Source organism: Mus caroli, unplaced genomic scaffold (genome assembly GCF_978045245.1).
Source record: "Mus caroli unplaced genomic scaffold, Mus_caroli_1 scaffold_5, whole genome shotgun sequence".
NCBI classification, from domain to species: Eukaryota; Metazoa; Chordata; class Mammalia; order Rodentia; family Muridae; genus Mus; species Mus caroli.
In genome coordinates this window covers 70,361,697-70,385,186 of record NW_028227260.1, presented here as the reverse complement: position 1 = coordinate 70,385,186, position 23,490 = coordinate 70,361,697, and the positions used below count along the sequence as shown (strand labels likewise).

General features: G+C 39.7%; 1 protein-coding gene across 1 annotated transcript in view; it reads right to left on the bottom strand.

The window, feature by feature from the left end:
- Positions 1-1,216: 1,216 nt before the first annotated feature.
- The window catches only part of Ophn1 (oligophrenin 1), a 351,191-nt gene continuing 328,917 nt past the window's right edge, over positions 1,217-23,490 (bottom strand). The window contains exons 22-25 of the mRNA XM_021152888.3: positions 11,703-11,868; positions 10,591-10,641; positions 6,517-6,558; positions 1,217-5,346 (exon numbers count right to left, since the gene is read on the bottom strand). Of these exons, the coding sequence (XP_021008547.1) occupies positions 6,525-6,558; positions 10,591-10,641; positions 11,703-11,868 (251 nt within the window). The 3' untranslated portion in view covers positions 1,217-5,346; positions 6,517-6,524. The remainder of the gene's footprint in view (positions 5,347-6,516; positions 6,559-10,590; positions 10,642-11,702; positions 11,869-23,490) is intronic.

Genomic DNA, 23,490 nt, shown 5'->3' with positions numbered 1-23,490 from the left:
TGAAGCTATTAAGAACTTAGAGTTCATGATATTCCCCCAGGAGAAAGCTTAAGGGTTCCTAGGGAAGTAGCACAGCATAGGAGGATTAGGAAGACTGAAGGCCCACTCTGCTTCCTGTGCTGCGATACCCCTCTGAGCATCAGCAAGATGGGAAAATCACACATGCTTCGATTAGGTGATAAGCTAGCTGTGTGAGACACAAATGAAGCAAAATTTGTCTGACAGAAACAAAACTCCTGGATGGTAAGTATGGGATTCCTCCTCTGCGTGGGTGTCCTGCTGTTGGGAGCAGGTGTCTAGACTAGACTCTGGCATACAGATAACCCAAGGAAAGTCCTTTATGGTGGTGCTCTGAACACCTTGTTTCTATCCTTGGCTACCGTGTGCAGCCTTAAGCAAGTAGCTTTCCCTCTCGGAGCTTGTTTCTCTAGCTGTAAGAAGTTACCTTGTAGCCAGTGACTTTCACGTTACTTTCCAGCATTAGACTCACCTGGAGAGGAAAGGAGCCGATGATGGGAAACAGGAAATTCCCCTAGGTTGTAAAGTTCCTCCTGCCACCACCAAACCATCCCCCAAAAAGGCCTGAGGCAAGGAATGTTGTTTTTATTAAATCAAGCAAGAAGAGCTTTAGCTACAATATGAATCAGTTCATCGAGTACGTGGCCTGCAGCAGCTGAATCTCAGCATACTTTGTCATACTTTAATTTGAAAACTAATTTCCAGCCATTTAACTAACCATGCTCCTCCTGATCTTTTGCAATTTCTGTAAATGCTGCTTTGCTATGATTAAAATTTTCTCCCAATCTTCTTATGTGAAATGAAGATGCTAAACTGGCCACAGACCAGCAGAGGTGTCCATTTTCATTATATCACAAGGCCCATTTATGTTGAAAAGATCCTCTGAGACTAACATAGACAATGTGAATGACGTACTTGGCATCTTGGAGAGGAAGTGACAAAGCTGAGTCTTGACCATAGAGATCCTGAGAAGTGTTCTAAGTGCCACATATGCTGTCTTTCTACTGCTTCTGTTGCAGTCTGACTGCCAAGTAACTTTCAGTCTGTTTATTCCCAAGACTCCTTCTACTATTCTTGGACATAGAGAAACTTCATTCACTTGTCAGCAAAGTTACAGGCCACGTGCAAACCAATGCAAGAAGCAGGAAGTTATGGATAATCAACAGATTAGATCAGACAAAGGCAAGTGTTTCTCAAATTTTTAATGTGCATAGAAATCTCGTGTGGGGTCTTGTTAAAATACAGATTCTTATTCCAGATGTCTAGGGTAGATCCCAAGAATCAGCATTTCTAACAAGTCCCCAGGTAATGTAATGCTGATACTTATGTTTTCATTAATCCTGTTTGTAAACATCTCATTACATTTTGGATTCATTTTCTTTTAAAGATCTATTTATGAATTTGATGTATATGGGCATTTTGTCTGCACACAGATGGGGGCATTGGATCCTATGGAGCTACATTTATAGATGGTTGTGAGCAGCCATGTGGTTGCTGGGAATTGAACTTAGGACAACTGGAAGAGCAACTCGTACTCCTAATCACTGAGCCATCTCTCTGGCCCTGGGACTCATTTTCACTACTGCTTTGTGACTGTTTGGTAAAGTTCTCAATCCTGGATTTTTTTTAATCAATTTCTAGATTCTGCTCATGGACAACTCATTTTCAGCTCCCTGGGCTTCACATTTCCTTATGTACAAGACAGAATTGCCAGCTATCATGTACTGATGCTGTGAGGCCTGAGAGAATGACAAGGCTATGTTGCAAAGTGGAGACTAAATTAAGACTCTTAGGTCAAAAAGAATTTTGTGCTGGGTTCTCTTTAGAGTCTTACAAGGCAGCAGAAGTGGTAGGTAGTGGGTGGACCATCCTTCCTGATATGTTGAAAGACTACTTCCATGATGAGACTGCAGAGGGAGGACATTCATACAAGAGATTCTGCACACTTGAGAAGCACATGAATGGGCTCAGGGATCTCATTCTTTTCCCTGGTTTCAGACACACAGTACACATAGGCAATCTTCTAAGGCCTCTATTAGTGTCCTTGACATAAAGTACTGCATTTCCCTATGAAAATGAAGGATTTTCTTCATTGAAAATATCTTGTCAAGTTCCTTTGCTTCTGTCTGGATTTTCTGTTGCTGTTGTTTCTAAAGCTTTTGTAGGCTTGTAATATGTCAAGGCCACTTGTCTGCTGCTACTTTAATAACAGCTTCACTGATCTATGTTCTCTCAAAAGCAATTATCTTACAAGTTGTTGAACTAATTCCTTTACTTTTTGTAGTTCTTACAGAATAAAGGAACATCTTGAACATGGAAAGATGTTTCTCTATTGTAGCCCATTATTTCAGAAGTACCCTACATGACAGAGTTTTACTATTTAAATTGAATGCTTAGTTTTGCCCCGTGGTGGCTGGATACTCCATAACACCTCCTTTTCATTTTCAACTTGAAATGAAAAAACCCAGTGAAATGTCTTTTATTAAATGACCTGGTTTTTGCTTTCACCGCAGAAAAACATTGTAGGGATATGACCGCAGGGCATCTAATTCCACAGAAGCACAGAGAACTTTCCTCTTGAATCTGCATGTCTGGATGTCACCAGCCTTCTGGATGAAACCATGGCATACTCAGAAAGCACAGCAACACCTAGAAAAACTCTTTGTCTTTCAAAGAAATGACGAAGGCAAAGAATTCACAGCTACTAATCATAACAAATTCTTCACTTCACAAGGTGAGGTTGTGTGATCTTTTAAAACATATTACCAAATGGGTAAACCCAGAGTGAAAAAAAAAAATCCAACTCTGGAGAATAGTTTATCCTATATTTTACTAACCTTATGAAGTAGACTTGCACTACTTCCCCTCCCCCCAACCCCACTGATTTCCTTTCTATATTTGTTAGGAACACAGGAATCAAGTGTCCATCCACTGCCAGTCATGTGGCCTCCATTTAATACCTACCTCAGAATGGCACAGTGAAAATTTCACAGGATGCAAAGGCAAAAAAGGCTGGATGCAAATCACATTTCTGCTATTTATGGTGTCTGTGTACTAGACCAGTAACTTAATGCAACTGGGTACTCTTTTGATCTGGACAAGATGATGAGTACTTACATGATTGTTATAGGGATGAAGAATGGGGCATTTGAAGTACCCAGTACTTAGTGGGTGATTAATTAGTGTTAGCACTTGTGTTAGCACTGTCCAAGACTTAACAGTTCTCTCACTTACTTGACAGGGTTGCTGCTAATTTCCCACAGTTACCACTCACACCATCACATCTTCTGAGCAAGTGCCTATGCATCATGCACAGGTCAAGCCAATCCCATTTCATAACAGTATGCTTCACCACAGACCATTCTGCTTTTTAAAGGGAGATGGTTTGTTTCAGTCTTTAAAGAGAGTTAACTGCAGGAGCAGAACTACCCCACCAACTGCTCCCTGGCCTCCAAAATTGGTGCCCCCACCTTTCCCAGCTGAGTTTTCATTCATGCCTCACATGTAATAGTGCAATCACAGTGCCAAGTTTCTAGACACTTCTTCAATTGGGATTGTCATGTCTTTCTCTGCCTTCCAATAGTATTCTTATGTTTTTAGTGCTTACTGCAGTATTTTCCCTCACAAAACCCAGATTAAAACTGTCTTTATAATCTTTCATGGATCTGAAGACCTAGTAACCCACTCCTGTGGCCAAGTTCTGCACATATGCTTGCTTTTCACTCATTAACAGATAGGATACGGCTCCAAGAGTAGAGCTCAATAAGAGCCCTGAAAGCCTTGGAGGCTGTGGCCCAGGCATCTGCACAGAAGCAAGAAGCATTAGGGTGCAAAACTGTCTGTTCCTCAGATTCCTTCCTCACTGCACTGCCTTTGCTTTAGTGCACTTTCAATGACTCCAGCAGGAATCAAAGGGACCAGGGGCTTGCATCTTGAAATTTTCTACTTGCTGGCAAATATGAGAGGCTCTAGAAAGAGGATAAAAGCCAATACCTCCCAAAAGGGCCATTAAAGCCACCACCTACAAGGCCCCTTCCTAGATAAATGTGGTGTACTAAAAAGAACCTTATGTAGGAGCGCAGACACCTGGGATCTTGTCCTGCTGTGGTCACTAACTTGCTCTTCATGTAAACTAAGCTGTTGTTAGTATAAATGCTTTTGAAAGTTCCTTCTAATCCAACCCTTTATGGGCTGTAAAGAGTCTTTTATCTCAAAGGCTGTGGTTCTTAACCTTTATTGGGTTGCAGTCCCATTTGAAATTCAGTAGAATGTTATGAACCATCTGCTCAGAAAAGGCATTACCCTCATGGAATTGTATACGTCATCTTGGGGGCATCATGGAGTTCCAGAATCCATAAGCACCTGGTTAAGATCTGGTTTAATTTGTTTGTGGCTTTGTTTGCTTGTATTTTTTTTTTTTAGTGGTGGGGGTGGAGGGTGGGGGGTGGGATAAAAGACCATGTAAGCTGGAGGCAAATAGAAGCAAGAGCAACAATTCTTTGGACTCAGTCAATCTTAATTTTTCCTAACATTTGAACCCCCCCCCTTTTTTTTAACAGAAATGTTTTCTGTTCTGTTTTATTTGTTGATTGCTGAAAAGGAAGTTATTGGGAGAAAGTAGGAAGAAGGAAAATCCAGACAGACCTAGGCTTTGACATGCAAAACATGCTTAGCAGATTTGTCCTCAGAGGCTGGAAGCAAAAAGACAAAAGTCTATCTTCCTAAGCCCATACTGGGAAAGGACACTGGGTGGGAATTATTCATGCGGTTTAGCCCCTCTGGATTTCAGTAACATGTACCAGGGCACCAATCTGGAATTAGTCAGCATCCACATCCTTGGAAAGAGACATGATACAATTCTCCAATATTCAGCTAACATCCCTACCCCCATTCCAAATAAGGTAAACAATGTCCCCAACTCTTTAGATCAGAGTAAGACCCCCTAAAAACAGTCTTTAGACCTGACTCATGCAGAATCCAATGACTTTTGTGGAAACAAGCTGTTCAGAGAAGATTGGGAAACTAGGCTCTATTCTTCAATACAGATCAGTGGGTATTTTCACTTCAGTAGAGCTTGGAGCTTGAGAGAATCCAGCCATCCAGTGTCCTAGGAATTGCTCACAACAGAAATTCTGAGGAGATGAAGACAGAATACAAAGGAGAAACAAACACGTGCCTAAGACATGTGTTCCTTATTTTATAGGTTCCCAGACACTGAACCCTACAAGGCCAGAAAGAGCTGCTCTTCAGCACCAATAGCTCACAAGAGTTTGAAGTAGACCCTTTCCCATCCAAAAAAGGGTCCCTCAAGGCCAAGTCCTTTCAAACCTAAAAGAGAAAGAAGAAAGTAAGAAGTTAGCTAGGCCTTGGTAAATATTTAGCAGATATTGAGCAGTAGTAGGGTCTCTCCAGTTACTTACCCCTGAACTGGTACCTAACCTGGAAAAGGGACTTTACTACTTCAGACGATATGCAATAGGCCCCAAACTGCTGAAATTAGAAGGAGAGACTGCACCTATGACCCCACCTCTGATTCCCTAAAAATCTATCAACAGAGGAAGCAAACTCCTGAGAGCAGGACTTCTAAGACTACTGGCCCACTCTCCACCCTTGTAGCCACTGCCTTTCTGGTCCTTTCATTATCTTCAACATTCCTTTGAGCGGGCCTTCATTTTTAAAGCTGATAAGAAAAGGCTTATCTATCTCTAGGTCATGGAGGACTGGCAGTGACAGGAAACAATAGAAGGCTAAGGAGCACATGGCAAGCCAAACTCCAGAGACTTGGACTTCATTAATGTGCATATTGGTTTATGTCATGCCAGAGATCTGATAACCAAGCAATCAAAAGTCCTACGCAGAAAGAGACATTTCCCTGACCCCCAAGTCTCCTGTGACCTTAGCAAGTCACTTATTTCAGTTCCTTTGTTTGTTGATTTAGAACACATAGTATCCTCCTTATTCCTGGCATGTGATGTGGATCAAATGAGATCATGGATATGAAAGTTCTTTGTGCTAGAAAAATATAAAGGACTTAAAGATGATGGTTCAGGTAGGAAGGACCGAAATAGTGACTTGGTCTGAAGGAATGAAATCCCACTACAGACACCTTGACATTTGTTATACTATCAAAAGGGAAGTCACTACTTTCTGTACAGGCTCAAAGGGTGTCAGGGTAAGAAAGTCCATCCATCTCATTTTACAAGCAGAAATTGAGATTAAGCAAAAGAAACATGTTTGGCCAAGAAATGACAGCCTGGGATTTCTAATGAATTCAACCAGAAGGCAATCTGAAAATAAGGTGGCTGAGGAAGACCAGGAGGGAAGGACAACTTCCAATTATACAAAACCTCACAAAGGCTATGTCATTTTAGGGTAGTGGACTGAGGCATGGAGTAAGTTCTCATCCTCTGGACTTATGTGATACTCTAGTCTTCAAAATCTTAGATGCCATGAAATAGAATTATTTGAAGAATGTTTTGTAATGTGGAAACAACATACCTGTGGCCTCAACTCTCATCTCCAGGAAGTTTTCCTTGAGAACTGTAGGCAAAAGAAAGAAATTTCAATAAAACCCTTGAAATTAGGACTAAAAAGGCTCATGGCAAAGGAGTCACTTGATTAATGAAATTTTCTGATTAGGAAATCATTCTTCTCAGATCTCTTATTACATGTAGCTCCATTCTAAAATGGGCAGATTTTGAGAATTCAGTATTCTAACCTTTCAGTCACCAAAACAATTTTTGAGTACTAGAATGTGGCTGACTGGATACAATCGAGAAATTGGCCCAGACCATAGTTTACATCCTATGATTATCACTACTGGTCAGAAGGGCAAGAAGGCAGGAGAAATACAATGTAAAAGATAAATCCTTCTTTGTCTTAAAAGCCAAACCTGCTATGTTTGGACTGTTGGTGAGCCTAGATCAGCCCCAAATTAGCCTTACTCACTCAGCTGAGAACAACTGGGAGAAAGGAACAATCACAGAGCCTAAATCCCATATAACACCTGGTTCCCACAGCTGTATCCAATGCCTTCTGTTTTTCTCTCATCTCTTGAAACTGCTTAAAACAATTTGCCTAAACTATCTTATTCCTCTACACCAAATGTTATAACTCATCCTCCAAACTATCACTGCTCATATCGCTGTATATATAGATGCCCCACACTAGAGTTCTAAAATACCATAGTTATACCTAACCGTTCTATTACTGGATCTCCATAGGCCCCATCCTGGCAACTACTCTCTGGGCATTTCTACCTGAATGGCTCGCACTGTCTTCACAGTCACTGTTTGAAACTGAGCACAGCAAACATCTCAGAAAACCTGTTTCTTTATGATTAATTATTGTACCATCTACCAAATTGCCCAAGTTAGACTTCTCTCTCCGCACTTCTACAATGCCTCACATTTGAAAAGTCAGCAGGTTCTAATTGAACTGATCTCAAATCTGTCCTTGTATTCCATTCCCACAGCAACACCTTAGGTCAGGACTTTCATCAACTCTTGCCAGCAAGATCTGTTTCCTAATTGGTCTCCTTGCTTCCAATCTTTACCACCAGAGTAATCTTTTTACAACTCAGCCAGCTCAGAATGTGCACCTCCACTTAAACGTCTTCCATGACCTGCCCCAAGTAGACTATAATACAAAGAGCAAACACCTTAATATGTTATATAAGACCTTTGCAGTCTGGCTCTAACCCATACTCCTAGTCATATGTTCAGCTAAGATTTCTCTTCTCACTCCTACATTATAGACAAAGAGGAACACTTATCACTTCTGAAGCTGTACTGCCTTATGAAATATTCTCTCCTCCCTTCTTTTCCTGACAAATCTCTAGTAAGTTTTCCTTTGAGTTTTCCGTTTTTAATTGTTGAAGAGGGCAAGGGAATAACTAACAGATGCTATTGAAATGATAGGATGCAGCCAAGTACGCAAATGGAAAACCAAAAGGGGCAAGACAATAGTTAAACACCTCAGCATTTTTTTTTTTTAATTTTCGATGACAGAAGTCAGCAGCAATGACCAAATAAGGGATTTGCCATATTACTAGTAATATCTTGTTCAGTAGCCAGGATATAGATATACTAATAGATGTGGTGGATTCAAGGTAGGAGGAATATTTTTCCTATGTGGCTTCTATAAGTAAGGAGACCCTATGGGTAGTCAGGATGGCATATTGAAAGCAAGTATATTTTATTCTTACACATTGCTTCCAAAGTGTATTTTTAGGACAGAGAGAATTAAGTCTATATTCTAGAAGCCCAGATTAAAAAGCATGGATAGAATAGTATAGGCTGAAGTGGCTGCTTTGACCAAGGCCTTCTGGGTATGTGGTTGGTCTAAGTCTGCCGTGATCACTGGCTGGCAAACCCCAGCCCACTGGCAATGTTGTCAATCCTTCCATGTTCTCAAAATCAATTTAGCTATAGTTTTCCTAATGAAACTTAGTCTGCACTAAGAATTTTTCTAGACTTTGTTCAAGCTTCTTTAATATCCCCTCTTACTGTCTTGACAGCAAATCCTATAAGATACAGACCAATCCTCCAAATTATGCTGTCTTCTAGTTCATCAAGCTTCAGCTTACGTATTAACTCTTCTCAAAAGCTTTCTTTTCAACATGCTCAATTCTTCCTGTTCATTCTAGTTTATTTTTCTAGATTTCTCTGGTGTTTATTTCTCAAATGATTTATTCTGGGAAGGGATAAAGGATGCTTGGAAGTAGTGATGCTCATAGATGGCAATCTGATTAGTAACATCACAATCAATCAATCAATCTCTCTGTCTGCCTCTGTATCAGTCTCTCCCTGTCTCTCCCTGTCTCTGTCTCTCTGTCTCTCTCTGCCCCAACCCCAATCCATGGATCCCAAGGTTGCAAGTATGCTATGAAAATAACTTAGCACTGAGCTACAAACCCCAGATTTAGATCTAAAACTCTTTTATCTTCTTGATCCTGGTAAAATAAATCAGTGACTTGACCTCACTTTCATTTGTTATAGTAGAATAAGTGATAAGTTCCTGTCTAAATTGAATTTGGCTAAGCTCAGAGCTGCCTGTGGCTACCAAGCTACACTAGAGTAACTCATCATATGGAATCACATCTTAGTTAATTAGTTCCCATGGTTTCAGTAAGAGGATGTCAAACCTATTCTGGCACCTTTCCAATGGTAAAGGTGCATTGCTCTGCTTTTAACTGACCATGTGGAAGAGTTCACTCTTGTTCTTTACCAGGAAGCACAATTTTCAAACTGTCTGATTAGTCACATAGAACAAACTCAAAGCAAATACCCTGAAGGCTTAGCAATCATTCCTCCAGGAGCTTTTGTCCAAATGCTCCCAAATGCCCAGGGCTTGAACAGTTTGTACCAGCATTTGAGAACTTTAAAAAATGAATGGAAGGAAGGGTGAACAGAGGGAAAAAAGGAAAGGGGAAACCAGGGAGGGAAGAACAAAAGGAGAGAATAATGGTCCTGCTCTAATGATCAATTTTAGAGAGTCTAGAGTGGAAGTCAGGAATCTGGGATTTTTTTTTCTTTTTCTTTCTTTCTTTCTTTCTTTCTTTCTTTCTTTTTTTTTTTTAACAAATTTTCAAGACATTTAGATGAATAGTCAGTGTGATAATCATTGATTGAGCCAACTATTTACACTGACTCCAAATCCACAGATACAAGAATGTTATATTCTTTATGCCTTTGTTAGCTTATCTTATACATTATGGAGTCTAAATAAGCAAAATAGGAAAACAAAAAGGCCTTCATTGGGTGTAAAGTTTTTCCCCAATATAGCTTGTGATGTGAGCTGGCTAGTTTTATGTAAATTTGATACACAGTAGAGTCATCTGAGAGGAGGAAACCTCAAGTGAAAAATACCTCCATAATAGGTTAGGCTGTAGGCAAGATTGTGAAGTGTTTTCTCAATTAGTGATTGATGGAGGAGGCTCAGCCCATTGTGGGTGGTACCATTCAGAGCTGGTGGTCCTAGGTTTTATAAGAAAGCAGACTGAGCAAACCATGAGACACAAGCCAGTAAGCAACACCCTTTCATGACCTCTGTATCAGTTCCTGCCTCCAGGTTCCTGTCCTGACTTCCTTTGATGACAAAGAGTGATGTGGAAGTATAAGCCAACTAAACCCTTTCCCCCACAATTTCATGGTGGTTCATCACAGCAATAGGAACCCTAACCAGGACAGGATATGGACACATAAAACAGTGTTTATATGTGCAAATGTATGTCTGTGAAAGAGAAGCAGAAGAAAAGCACTGTAAAATTATTAAGAAAAGAGACGGTAGAAGAAGACATGAGGTAAGAAAAAAAATACAGAAAGCAACTGAGAATGTTAGAGACACAAGTAAGAACAAGTAAGAGAAAATGGCATAACACAGATTAGAAATAGAAGCTGTTCTGTAATAATTGCAGAAGAAGGAGGGGAGAGGAAAAGAGAGAGAGTGGAGAGAGAACAAGAACTATAGAGAAACAGAAAGGAGATGGGAAGAGCAGAAACTGATGGGATGCTCTTGATGTATTTATTTTGAAATGCATTTGCTTTCTCTTGTGTCTCCTGTTTCTTTTACCTTCCAGTTTTCCGGGAAGCTGTTTCAAAGAATCTGGTCCTAGATGCCACCCTGCAAATAGAAGCCAACCAAGACTAATGAGTTGCAATGAAATACAAATGAGCACCAAGAGTAAATGAAAAAGGTTATGACTTTCAGGACCACATAGGTCACCAATACCAGGCCCTACTTATGCTGGCAAAAAAGCCAAGGGTTTGAGAGAAACTCAAATATCAGAATGCTAAATGGTTCAGAAGCCATAGGCACCCCAAGGCACCAAACAAGACCCTTTATTTCTTATTGATCCAAATGGTCAAAGTCTGTGGTCCATTCAGACCTGTCTTGAAAAATAAATGAAAACAATCTTTCATTTCAAAGTGTGGTTTAGGGCACTTTGTAAATATGCTTTGCTGATTTAGCTTTGTTCTTTCCCCAATTTTACAACTATGGAAAGTAAGAGACACAAGAAAAAGGAGGATCAGGAGGCAAAATGCTAAGAAGGGTTCAGGTCACTGGCTGAGGAGAGGACAATCAGGTTGGCTCTGGCCAAGCAAAGCAGGGTCCTTAGGTCTGCTTGTTTCTTGGCTCCCCAACTTACTGCCAGGCACCAGAAAGGCCTGGATATCAGCTCAGCTCCTGTCCTGGGAGAGGATCTTTAGAGGACCCGAGTCATTTTGGAAGATTTTTTTTAAACGTACCTTTTCCTTGCAAGAAATAAAGAAAAAAAGCCCCAAGCATGACTAAATGGGGGAAAAAAAGGCATTCATTAAATTACTTGAAAACCAGTAACAACAACACAAAATAAGGCAAATATTTCTAGAACAAAAAGAAAAAAGAAAAAAAAAAAAACTAAAAGTAATTTTTCTACTCTACTAACATCAAGGCAGCTAAGAAAAATTATATATTTAAAAAAATTCAGAGGTCTTTCTCTTTAGTGAAATAGCCCAACTCTGGGTGATGAGTGGAATACTCCAGACAGGGATGACACTGGATGGTCCCCTTAGATTATGAAGTGAATGATACTTCAGAGTCATGTGTTTGTATACACTTAGCAAGCAGAGATGGTGATCCTGAAGGCACCATCTAGTGGTCAGCACAGACCTTAGGTCCAGTTGAGGAAGCACAGTACTTACACGGATGATGGGATTTCATCTGCATTGCCAGACCCGGTTTCTGGCTTTGGCTCTGGCTTTTGTGGAGTGATGGACCGGCAAGGAGGGTCTGGGGGCCTCACTGGAGGACGGATGATTGTTTGCTTTTCTCCTGGGGGCCGGACTTTGCTGAAACCGTCAGTATCACCTAGAAGAGAAAACAACAGCTAGTCAACCAAATAGAACACCAAACATTATTAGGTACCTCGACTGGGGTTGCCTGGACCATCTTTTCTCTGGGATCCATTTCCTCTTGGCTAACATCAGCTCTTTCTTTTTGTTTTAAAATGCTTCTGGCCTCTGTCCTTTAGAAAGCTTACATTTACATTACATCCCACTCATCCACCTTTGATGCTAAGGCTGGCATTGCTCTCAATGACAACTTTGTGAAGTTCATTTCCTGGTATGACAATGAATACGGCTACAGCAACAGAGTGGTGGACATCATGGCCAACATGGCCTCCAAGGAGTAAGAAACCCTGGAACACCCACCCAAGCAAGGACACTGAGAGGAAGAGAGAGGCCCTTGGTTGCTGAGGAGTCCCTATCCCAACTCGGCCCCCAACACTGACCACCTCCCTAACAATTTCCATGCCAGACCCCCACAATAACGTTAAGGAGGGGCCTAGGGAGCCCTCCCTACTCTCTTGAATACCATCAATAAAGTTCTCTGCACAGAAAAACCAAAAACAGGCAGTGCAATTACTTGTTTGTTGTGAATTTTTGAATTCTACATTTGCTTGGCTTTATAATTAAGAGTAGTGACATACCAGTTTACATAAATTGAAGGGATTAAGTTAGGAACCAACGTGTCTACTACAGTGCCAGCTACACAGTAGTGGTTGATAAGAAACTTGAATTCAATAAATTGATCACCACTAAAATTCAGATCCTGAGACTGGAGAAGAGGCTTAGCAGTTGAAAGTACTTACTGCTCTTGCTAAGGACCCAAGTTAGGTCCCCTGTACACATGTCAGAAGACTTACAATCATTTAACTCCAGATCCAGGTAATCCAATATTCTCTTCTTAACTCTGTAGGCAACTACACTCACATGCCCATCTACATACATATGCACATAAAATTAAAAAACAAAATCTCAAAAAATCCCAAGTACTTTTCAGTATTAAAATACTATACTAAATCACCTTCCTACCTCCACTTTTCTTGCTTGCAGATTAATTGGAAGAGATAAACATATACTTTTTATGAAATGGTCCTGACAGGATTATGGCAAATCAGATGTATTCACACACTGCTGGTAGCACTATAAATTAGTCTATTATCTCTAGATACCCATATCGAGCATTCTGCAACAATCTGGATGAAATATAAAATTGTGCATAGGCAATAATTCATACTTGTAAATCCAGTAATCCCCTTTGAAGAAAAAAGTGCAAAGGAACCCATCCAAGATAAAAATAAGAAAAACCAATTGGCACAAAAAACATACCTTAATGTCAGCCCTAACCACAAAGGCTAAACAAACAATTTACTCTTACAATCAATTAACCAATGCATATTACATATAAACTGACAAGAATCTGGACAAAGTCAAGACAAATGTATATACGAAATAATATTAAGTAAAAAGGAATCCACAAATCTGGGCTTTGTAGTTCTCATCTGTAATCCCAACACAGGAGATCCTGAAGCAGAAGGATTGACATCAGCTGAAGGCCAGCTTGATCTACAAAGTGAGTTCCAGGCCAGCCTAAGCTACAGAGTACGACTCTGTCTCAACAGTGGTAGCTAAGGTGTGCTTCCTCTTCTCTGAGGAGAAAGGTAGGGGGCAATTCGGGGAGGAATTTGTAAGGGCGGGACTGAAAAGAGAGGAGGGAAAAAGGATTTGATCAGGATGTAAAGTGAATACAAAAGTAAATTATTTAAAACAAAGAAACAACAAAAAAAATCCACAAAATTACTATGTCCCAATGAAGACAAAATTAAAATAACCACATGTGTAACAATACTAGTGCATTAGTAGATCTTGACATTTGATTAAGGTTAGGATATCTTGAGTTTCTTTCTTTCTGCAAAATGTTTAAAGGAAAAATATAAAAGCATTAAGTTCCATTTATATTATACTGCTTTAGGATTTACTTAAGTTTACACAGTTTGACTTTTCTTCAAGTTCTTCTCAGTAGCTCTAAAATGTACCCGATAAAGTTCATACTTCTCAACAAAGGTTCAAGATCACTTTTAAGCTAGGCCCAAATCATTTTCACAGGAATCATCACCTTTGACATTATGTACCAAGTCTACTCTATCAAACTGGTTTCTTCGCCTGCCCATCAAAATAAGCCTTAATTCTAGTTTATGTAATATGCTGTAGAAGAAAGTACAGAAGGCCTAGAATTATAAAGACCTGGATGTGTGGCTTTTCCTGTTAATTCCAAGCACTGGGAACCTGGACAGTGACTTATTCTGCTTGACTCCTATTTTCTTAGCTGGGAAATGGATATATAACAATGCCTTTTCACAAGGTTAAGAATTAAGTTAGATGGCATATAGTATCCAAAACAAGCAGGGGTCAATAAGTGTTAGACATTCTGCTTCTTTCCTTCTATGGAACCCTGGGCTCACATCACCTGTAATATAACTATTCCTTAAGGCTAGGAGGAGGGAAATGTCACACTAAGGATGCTTGAAAAGAACATATGGAGATCTATTATTTTATAAGTTTCTTAAATACATAAAATAATTTAATTGGAGTTACCATATACAAGGAATATGGTTCCTCCCAGAAGCCATAGGTTACCAAATAAAAGGCCCACTGCCACGTAGTCAGAGATGTCTTGCTACCCCAAAATAACACTGTCTATTGCTACTCTTAGCTTTCCATGACAATTTGATGTTAAGACCCTATTGCATATACACTTTGGGCACAGAACACTGAGAAATCAAGTTAGTTTGATCAGGAAGCCTCCAACCTGATGGCTACCTTTCAGGATACCAAAAGGTTCTATGTAGGGTGCTGGGGGGTGGCACTCATCAGCAGTCATTACCTAGATATGAATCCTATAAGCTAAAATAACAACTGGCCTGGAAAAATAGGCTCATTGGTGCAATAATGATATGAATATTACAGGGTAACCAACTACTTCCTGATTGGATTTAGGGTCACCACAGGAGGAAGCATATGCCTGGTACTCAGATCCTCAGATCCATGGTTGGGAAGCTTACTGGGCCAAAGGATGAACCTGCTTCTATCACTTTGTTAAACAGAAATAGAATTAAACTGCCCTCTGGTCTATTTTTCTATACATATGATTAACATAGTTCTCAGATATCACTAGAGTAGTTTATTTGCTCAATGGATAACAGTTTACACAGAAACTCAAAAGTAATAAAAGTATAGAGAATAGGCACCTATGGTTTCATATTTCCTCTTTTCAGGGTGCAGAGACTATTGCAGAAGAAATGGAAAGATTATAAGAGCAACACAGTGGCTTCTGGACATTGAAAGATGGTTACACTCGTGAGCCCACAGCTGTGGTTGTATGCATCATACCTGGGTAAGATCAAGCTAGTCAACCTTCTATTCCAGGAGAGAGAGGACAGGTATGGAAGCACACACCCAGCTGAGGAGATACTGACAAACAATGGCTACTAGGGACGTCTCCAGAGAGTCAGTTTTCTTTACAGTGTGAACCCTGGTGTGGCAAACATATTCTAGTAGATGACCTCCAAACTCATGAGTATATCAGAAACAGGAGTCAAATTCAGTTGGTTTTATAAAAACAAAAGAGAGGAATCAAATTTGGAAGGGGTGAGAGGATGGAGGTATCTGGAAAAAGTTACAGGGAGAGGGAGGGTAAATATGATTAAAAAATATTGTATGTCAGTGTGAAATTCTCAAAAAAACATAATAAAATATTATAATTTTGTTCTATGAGAGACAGATCAAATCTGAGCTACATATTAAAAATAATAATCCATTGAATCTTAGGGAAAAAGATAGAGAAAGTGATTCAAGTGATCCTGATAGCAGAGAGTAAGTAATACAGTAGTGGAGGAATGAGGAAAACACTATTTCCAGATACAGACAGAACTTCCCTCTCCCCATCTAGATTCCATCTTACATTAATGCCAATGCTATTCCCTTAGCATCAGGCTGATTTTCTATAACTGCATTAGCAAAAAAAAATATATATATATATATAAATGAATCAATCAATCAATCAATAAAATAATAATAATTGATTTTTCCTAACAAATTTGTACTGTTTGAAACATTCTCTCATATGATCTCCATAGTAACCTGAGAAGGAAAGAATAGAGACTTCATGCCATTTCTGTTTTACAGAGAAGGAAACCAAGGCTCAGAAGGGTAAATACACTTTACCTACATGTTTAGATTGTGATAGAATCATGATTGAAATTCTTATCTTCTGTGTCCATATCTACTACTTTTCCTGGTGCCTGTTATTAATAATAGCAATATAAAATTGCAAATAACAGTAAGGAAAAAATATAAATAAAGTTATAGTTACTATTTACCTTTATTGACCAATTTTGCAGTGCAGAGTTTAATCTCAGGGTCTTGCACAATTCCAGTTCTGGCTATTTTTATTATTAAACACCAGTTCTGTTCCAAGTATTATAACGCTACACTTAGTTCTTTTTACACACATTTTTTCATAGTTAAGTTTGGCCATAATTTTGTACAAATGTTGTGCCCTTTCTACTTTTGAGGAATATACTCCAAAAGAAAAAGGAACCTCGAAGTTTACCATGTGCATGTACTTCCTGAAACCTATGGAGTTCTAGTTACCAGTGGCTTTCAACCCTGGCTACACATTAGAACATGTGGAGACCTTTAAATGTACAGTACCTGGATCCCATTCTCAGAGTACCTAGTTTGAATGGAATAGAACTTGTACATGAGTATTCCAATGCTCCCCAAGTAATACAATGATGGGCAGTGTGAGTTGCAAAGTTGTAAGCCACATGATACCACTTCTTCACTGCAGGTCACAGATGACCAGAGATGACAGTAATATCCCATTTCTACTAGTTACTGGAGTGAGGAGTTTGATAAGAAGGATATTTTACTCTCAGAACCAGAAGATACTTCTACTGGAAGTCATACCTAGGCTAGGGTTCATTTCTCTTAAAGACTTGAGCAGATAGCATCCTCAAAACAGGAGCCTCAGTCATTACCTTTAAAGCCACATCAAAATGGACATCTAACTAGGGCCTGCAAAGTGAGCATCATTAACTGTTTGTCTGATTAGGCCCTTTATATGCAACTCCAACTTGATGATTCATTGCAAGTCATTCTTTGAAGTAGCAGCAAAGAGTTTTCTTGGCTGAAAGACCCCGGTGTTGTTCTTTCTTGCCTCTAATTTGTCTCAGTCACAGTTAAGGCACAATGTCAAACTGGCAAGGCATAGAAAGAAATCATATAACTAGGAGTCAAGAAACCTGGATTCTCCTCTTAATACTAAAACTAGCTTGTGTAAGTCAGCAGTTCGTTTCTCTGCCAGTACAAAACTGGACTGTTTTGCAGATGAATCAGCAGATGGTATCAGTCTGTAAACCTTTACCTCTTTCTGCTGACTTTTGTATGCTACTTTGGGAATACCATAGAAATCTTGATTTCTTTATCTGTCTCTCCCCCCTTCCTTTACTCCACCTTCCTTTTACTTCTCAAGAAATGGATTTCAATTCCCTGGCTCCCTGTTGCCTGCAGAAAATACCCAAAATGCTTAAGTTGGCATTCAGTACCCTCTTCCCTTTCAGCAGTCCCTTCTGATCTAGCTTTCTACCACTCCTCTTCACATATGCTACAGTCCAGACAAACATTATTTATTGTTCTGTGTGCGTGTCTTGCCATTAATCATCTTCCCAAGATGCTATTTATCCTATTCCCACACGCCCAAATTTGCATCCGCTTAAGTGCCATGTCTCTTAGGAAGCTTAAGATTCTCCAAGTTCCTTTCTGTAGCTCTTAAGGCACTGGTTGTCTTGTACTTTGAACCTTGTACTTTGGCTCCTTGTTTTCATGACTTTTTCTCCCCTATTAGAATAAGAGCAACTTGAGAGCAAGATCCAGGTGGGAATCATCTCTGTATTCCCCAGAGACCCAAGTAAATTGCTCTGCGTGTAACCAGCAGATATTCAACAAATATTTATTGAGTAAAGAAAAATGCAGTCCGGACTTTTAGGACAGCAAAGAAAGCTTTCCCTTTTTAGGCTTCCAACTAAGCTTTGTGTGACACAAAAAGCATAATACACCCAAGCTTCAAAAGTATTCGGAAGCCTAAAGTAAGTATTCAATATACTGGCAATGCTGTGAGGGCATTTGTGTCTCTCAAGGAATGCATACAACTGTCCCTGGGGTCTTAAAGCCAAACTTGGAGGAGAAGTTATAGATATGGGAAGTAAGTGAGAGCACTGTGATGTGGCAGTCACAGTAGAGGGCCAAGTGTGGGGCTCACAGAAGTGAGGTATAAAAGAACACACTGGAGGAGGACTGTCAGATCCATGGACCAAGCTACACTTGAAAACTAAAGAAGAGCTAAAAATACTCCTCTGCCCCCTTCCCTCCACAATGCTTTTTCTTTCTGGATGTTTATCATGTGTATAGACAGGCTGAAAAAAAAAATTCTGAACTCTTTTCTTCCCTTTGTATTTTAAGTTTGAGGGTTCTCCAAGGCTCTAAAATACAGAAAAGCAAATGTTCTCTGTCTTGTATTCTGCCACTCAAGCAACTACTATATAACTAGGTGCTTTATAGACCATATATACCTACACACACACACACACACACACACACACACACACACACACCCCTTGCCTGTAATGGAGGTGCTATCTCACATTACTCACGAAGGGAAAATAAAAAGTAAAGCTGACCTAATTATAACAGCCGGTTATCAAAGCCAAACACCTACTTCCATTTACAGGGTAGGTGGAATGGGACAGGTATATACATGTTATTCTTCCTTGTTATAGCAATCCAATGGGCACAATTATGATCCTCTTATACAAATGAGAGGTTCAGAGAGGTTATGATTTACCTAAAATCCCACAGCTAGGAGAGACAGAGTCAAATTAAAGACACATACCAAGAGAGGCAATGGGGTTTTCATTACAAATTTTCTCTAGCCTATGCTATTTAACTAAATGGCTATTCTTTCATTGCTTATGAATCTTGGTCCAAAACATGGGTTTTCCCTAAAACTTGATTGATCTCTCCAAATCATTTTGTTCTTTCCCATCCTCTGTCAAATGATGATGGCATGTGATCTCATGTGCAAATGCATGGAGATGCAACAGTCATCCATTTTTGACATTTTTGCAACTTTCTAGTACCTTTTCTTATATCCACCTATACCCAACCTTGGGGTACAGAGCAGGGAGAAGATTATATCTTCTTAGAGCTCCCCAAAGTCTTCTAGAATGATCTCTTGCTCTGACACTCCTCCATGCCCATCATAGAGTCTTCCTTTCCCTTTAGCCATTAATTATCCTTATGGAACAATTTGAAGTTAGACTCCAGGAAAGTCAGAGTAAAAATCAAACAGTAGATAATAAGCATAATAAGTCCAAACAAGAAAATGTGGATAATGGCCAGCAACACCCATTACTGTAGGAGTAAGTCTGTTCCTAATACTTTTAGAGCAGATATGAATGCCACTTACAGCATTAGTCACTCCAGTGAAGAATTGATGGCTGTGTGACTGAAAAAGGTCTTACAAGCAGTCTTTCCTCAAGTCCAGAGCATATCACCAGATAGAGGAAAGAAACTAAGCAAGGAATCCCATATGCCATGGGGTCCCTATATGTGGTATGCTACACCTTTAATCTCAATACTTCAGGCAGAATCAAGGGCTTCTTATTCCCATGCTTTTATTGGAATATTCTCATCACCCATCAGGAACATCACTGGGCCATTTTTACCATGAACATTGGGAAGGCAGGATTACGGCTTTTCATCTTAGGTCTTTCCTTTTGTTTAGTGTGATGTCTGAATTAACATGCAAATGTATGTAAGCAAGAGGCATACAGTCTTATTTCCTCCTCATTCTCCCAAACAGTCCTGTATCTTTTTGTAGAAACCACACATTTGCATTTTGTAAGACCAGAACTGATAAGAGAAAGTCGAACTGAGGAAAGACTATATGTTTCTCTTACATACAGAACCTAGAGTTTAACTGATGTGTGTGCAGGAGGAGAGAGTTTATGTAGAGGGCCCCAGAAATAGAATGTTGGAAGAGTGGAGGAAGAGATCTTAAATGAAGTGGGAGATGGAGAAAAGTTATTGAATAAATGTAATAGGAAAGCAGAAAGGAGGGCTAACTGGGGGAAGAAGGGTAACCAGATGGAGAAGGCATAGGGAAGGAATGAATGGTAACAAAGTATAGCACATGGACAAGGAGATGCTATGATGATCCAGTCATTATTTTATATGATAATCTAGAAAATCAATTTAAAAGAAAACATCAAATGGTCAAAAGGTGACATGCTAATTTTGTATACCTCAAAGTAAGTATCTGACAGAAAAGAAGAAGGTGGCTAACATAGGGAAAAATAACAACAACAACAACAACAAAGCACTGCAGGTTTGGAGAAATGGCTCTTGTGAAGGAATCCGATTTGGATTCCAGTATTCACATCTTGGTTCATGTACATCTATAACTTCAGTTCCAGAGGACAGGACACACACTCCTGGCTTCCATGGAACTTCTGTGGGATTTTAGGTAAATCATAACCTCTCTGAACCTCTCATTTGTATAAGAGGATCATAATTGTGCCCATTGGATTGCTATAACAAGGAAGAATAACATGTATATACCTGTCCCATTCCACCTACCCTGTAAATGGAAGTAGGTGTTTGGCTTTGATAACCGGCTATTATAATTAGGCACACACATGATACAAAAATACATACAGGAAAATATTCATATACATAAAAATAAATCTTTAAAGTTGAATGCACTGAAAAAAAAGGTCCCATTAATCCAAGAAGCCTAGTTTCCAACAAAATCTCTGCATCTTATAACCCAACACACTTTGGGCAAGTTTTATGTCTGAGCCATCCTTTCTATCTTTGAAACGGGTGCAGTAAAACCTACCCCACAGACTTATCAATGAGAATATACAATGAAGAAGAGAAAGTATACTGGTCCGTGTCTTGAATAGAAAATGGTTCTGAATAAAAATTCTATCAGCAAACAATAGTGGATATTACTAAGTTGTTGATCATTATGGATGTAAGCCATTTACCATGTGCTTCTGATATTTCTAATTGTATTGGGGAAAAGATGTGGGGAATGATGAAGTCCATTCACATGCTAGATCAGTAAAAGGGCTAAATATGAGGAGAGGGCAGGGCAGTGACACATTTAAAATAACTGAAGAAATGGAGCTTTTTCAACAACAAAGGTGAAAAAACGAAGGAAAGAAAAAAAAAAAACCCAACTGGTATAGATAGAAAGGGCAAGCAAAAGAGACAACTTTCTTCCAAAGCCGGTCATTAAGGTTGCTTGTTAGCACTTGGGGTTAATCATCAGCTGAAGCTCAGGCAAGGAACTATTTGTAGCAACTGATTAACTGATAACTCTTCTGGTGTCCAGGAATTTACCATGAACAGCAGTAAAAGTAGGGCAAGAGAGACGGAAGTAGAGGTGAAATGATAGGTGGGGAAATTTTCAAGAGGCAACTCTACCAGAGATTTGGCTGGCTCCAACCCATCCCAGTTTTGCCAAGGCTGGAAGCCAGATGCTTTGAGTATAACTGTACCACATCAACTTGTTGCTAACTGATTTAAGAGGGAAAAAAAAGTCTGGCAATGCTGCAGCTCAGACTGAGAAAGCCTGGATGACTCTGGACAAGTCAGATCATTTCTTATAGTAACTGATGCCATTAGATCACAGCTGCTGCTGCCAGCAGCCCAAAGGACAGGAGTTTGAGAGAAGCAACAGAAGGGATGGCACTGGGGTTGGGTTCTATATCCAAAGATGTTGGAGGCAGAACTGAAGTGGAAGGGCTAAAAGTTACTGTATGTGCTGAGCTGACGGGATCTGCCTTGACACTGGGCAGGGCCAAGTTAACCATGGGGGGTAGAAGTGCAGTTACCCAACTTTCTACTTGGTTAATGTGATGATCAATATATGACTTCTAAACTGAAGCAGATGTCTCCATAGATGTCTGGCCTTTCCTGGCTGTCTCCTACAAGAGGCAAATTGTAGGGAGGGAAGACAGGACAGAGGGAGAGAATTAGTAACATATCTCATCTTCTGATTATGAGCCAGGTATTTTGTTATTCCTTTTAATACTAAAAATTATTTGTAGGTGATCCTCTTCCCCATTTTAAAGATATAAAACCCGAGATACAGACATGGAAAATAATGTGAGCATGCAAATGCAGTGGAGGGCCAAACCAGAGAATTAGAAAGTGTCAATTGCTCTGTGGAAATCCTGCTGGCCTCCATACAAAACAGCATTTACTAAACTGCTCAAAGACAGTGCTGTCAGCATGTACTAAGTCTGTTCCCTACCACCGACAACACAATGTCTTTCCTCTGCTTTATCTGGACAGGCTTATTCCCCCCCCCACTGATCCTCTGCCTTCATGTATACTATAAAGTAGCTCCCTCTCTCCATCTCTCTGCCTGTTTCCCCTCTCTCGAAGGAAATCTTTGATGCTACTCCAGCAAGTGTGAAAGGCCTCATGCACAATTTGCACATCAACTCCATCCCTGCAATTTCTCTACCCTCTGGTTTCCCAGTTCCTTACTCTAAACTGCATTTTTCTTAACCTGTGTCCTAGCACTGTGCTGATAGTCAGAAAAATATCTCTGGCCAGGATATTTCCTGGTACCAGGAAAACAGAACAGAGGAAGGAGAGATAAACCCACACAACTATGGGCTCCTAATTTCTGACAAAGGTGTCAAAAACATCTGCTAGAAGAGATACAGCCCTTTCAACTATCAGCATCAGCAAAACCTGATAACTACCTGCAAAATAATTAAATTAGTTTTTATCTCTCAGCTTGCATAAAAATTAACTCAGAATAGATCAGAGACCTGTATTTTCAACTGAAAACACTGAAACAAAGGCTAAACACTTAGCGATATATCTATAGGCAACAAACTTCTGAACAGGCAATAACCCAAGAATTGACAAATGGACCCATATGAACTTAAAGAGCTTTTGTACACCACCATCACCAGCACCACCACTACCTCCAGCAATAACAACAGATCAACAGAATAAATAGCCTAGAGAATGGGGGAAGTTTTCATTAGCTAAAGAATATAAAAGGAGATAATATCTAAAATAAATAGTTTTAAAACTTTAAAAAGTATATTTAAATGCTTGGTCACCAGGGAGTAGAACTGTTTGACTGACTCACAAAGATTACCAGGTGTGACCTTGTTGAAAGATGCATACGCTTGTTAGAAGAACTGTGTCTCTGAGTGTGGACTTTGAGGTTTTAATAGCCCATGCCAGACCCAGTCTCCCTCCCTGTCTATGTATCAGGATGTAGAACTCTTAACTACTTCTCCAGCACCATATCTGCCTATGGACTGCCATACTCCCCATCATGATGATAACAGACCAACCTCTGAAAATGTAAGCAAGCCCTCAATTACAAGTTTCCTTTTATAAGGGGCTGCTTTGGTCATGGTGTCTCTTCATAGCAATAGAACAGTGACTAAGGCAGAGAGTTTTCAAAGGAAGAATTATAAAGGTCAATGAATGTATTATAAAATGTTTAGCATCTCTGTCAGAGATATGTAAATCAAAACAACCT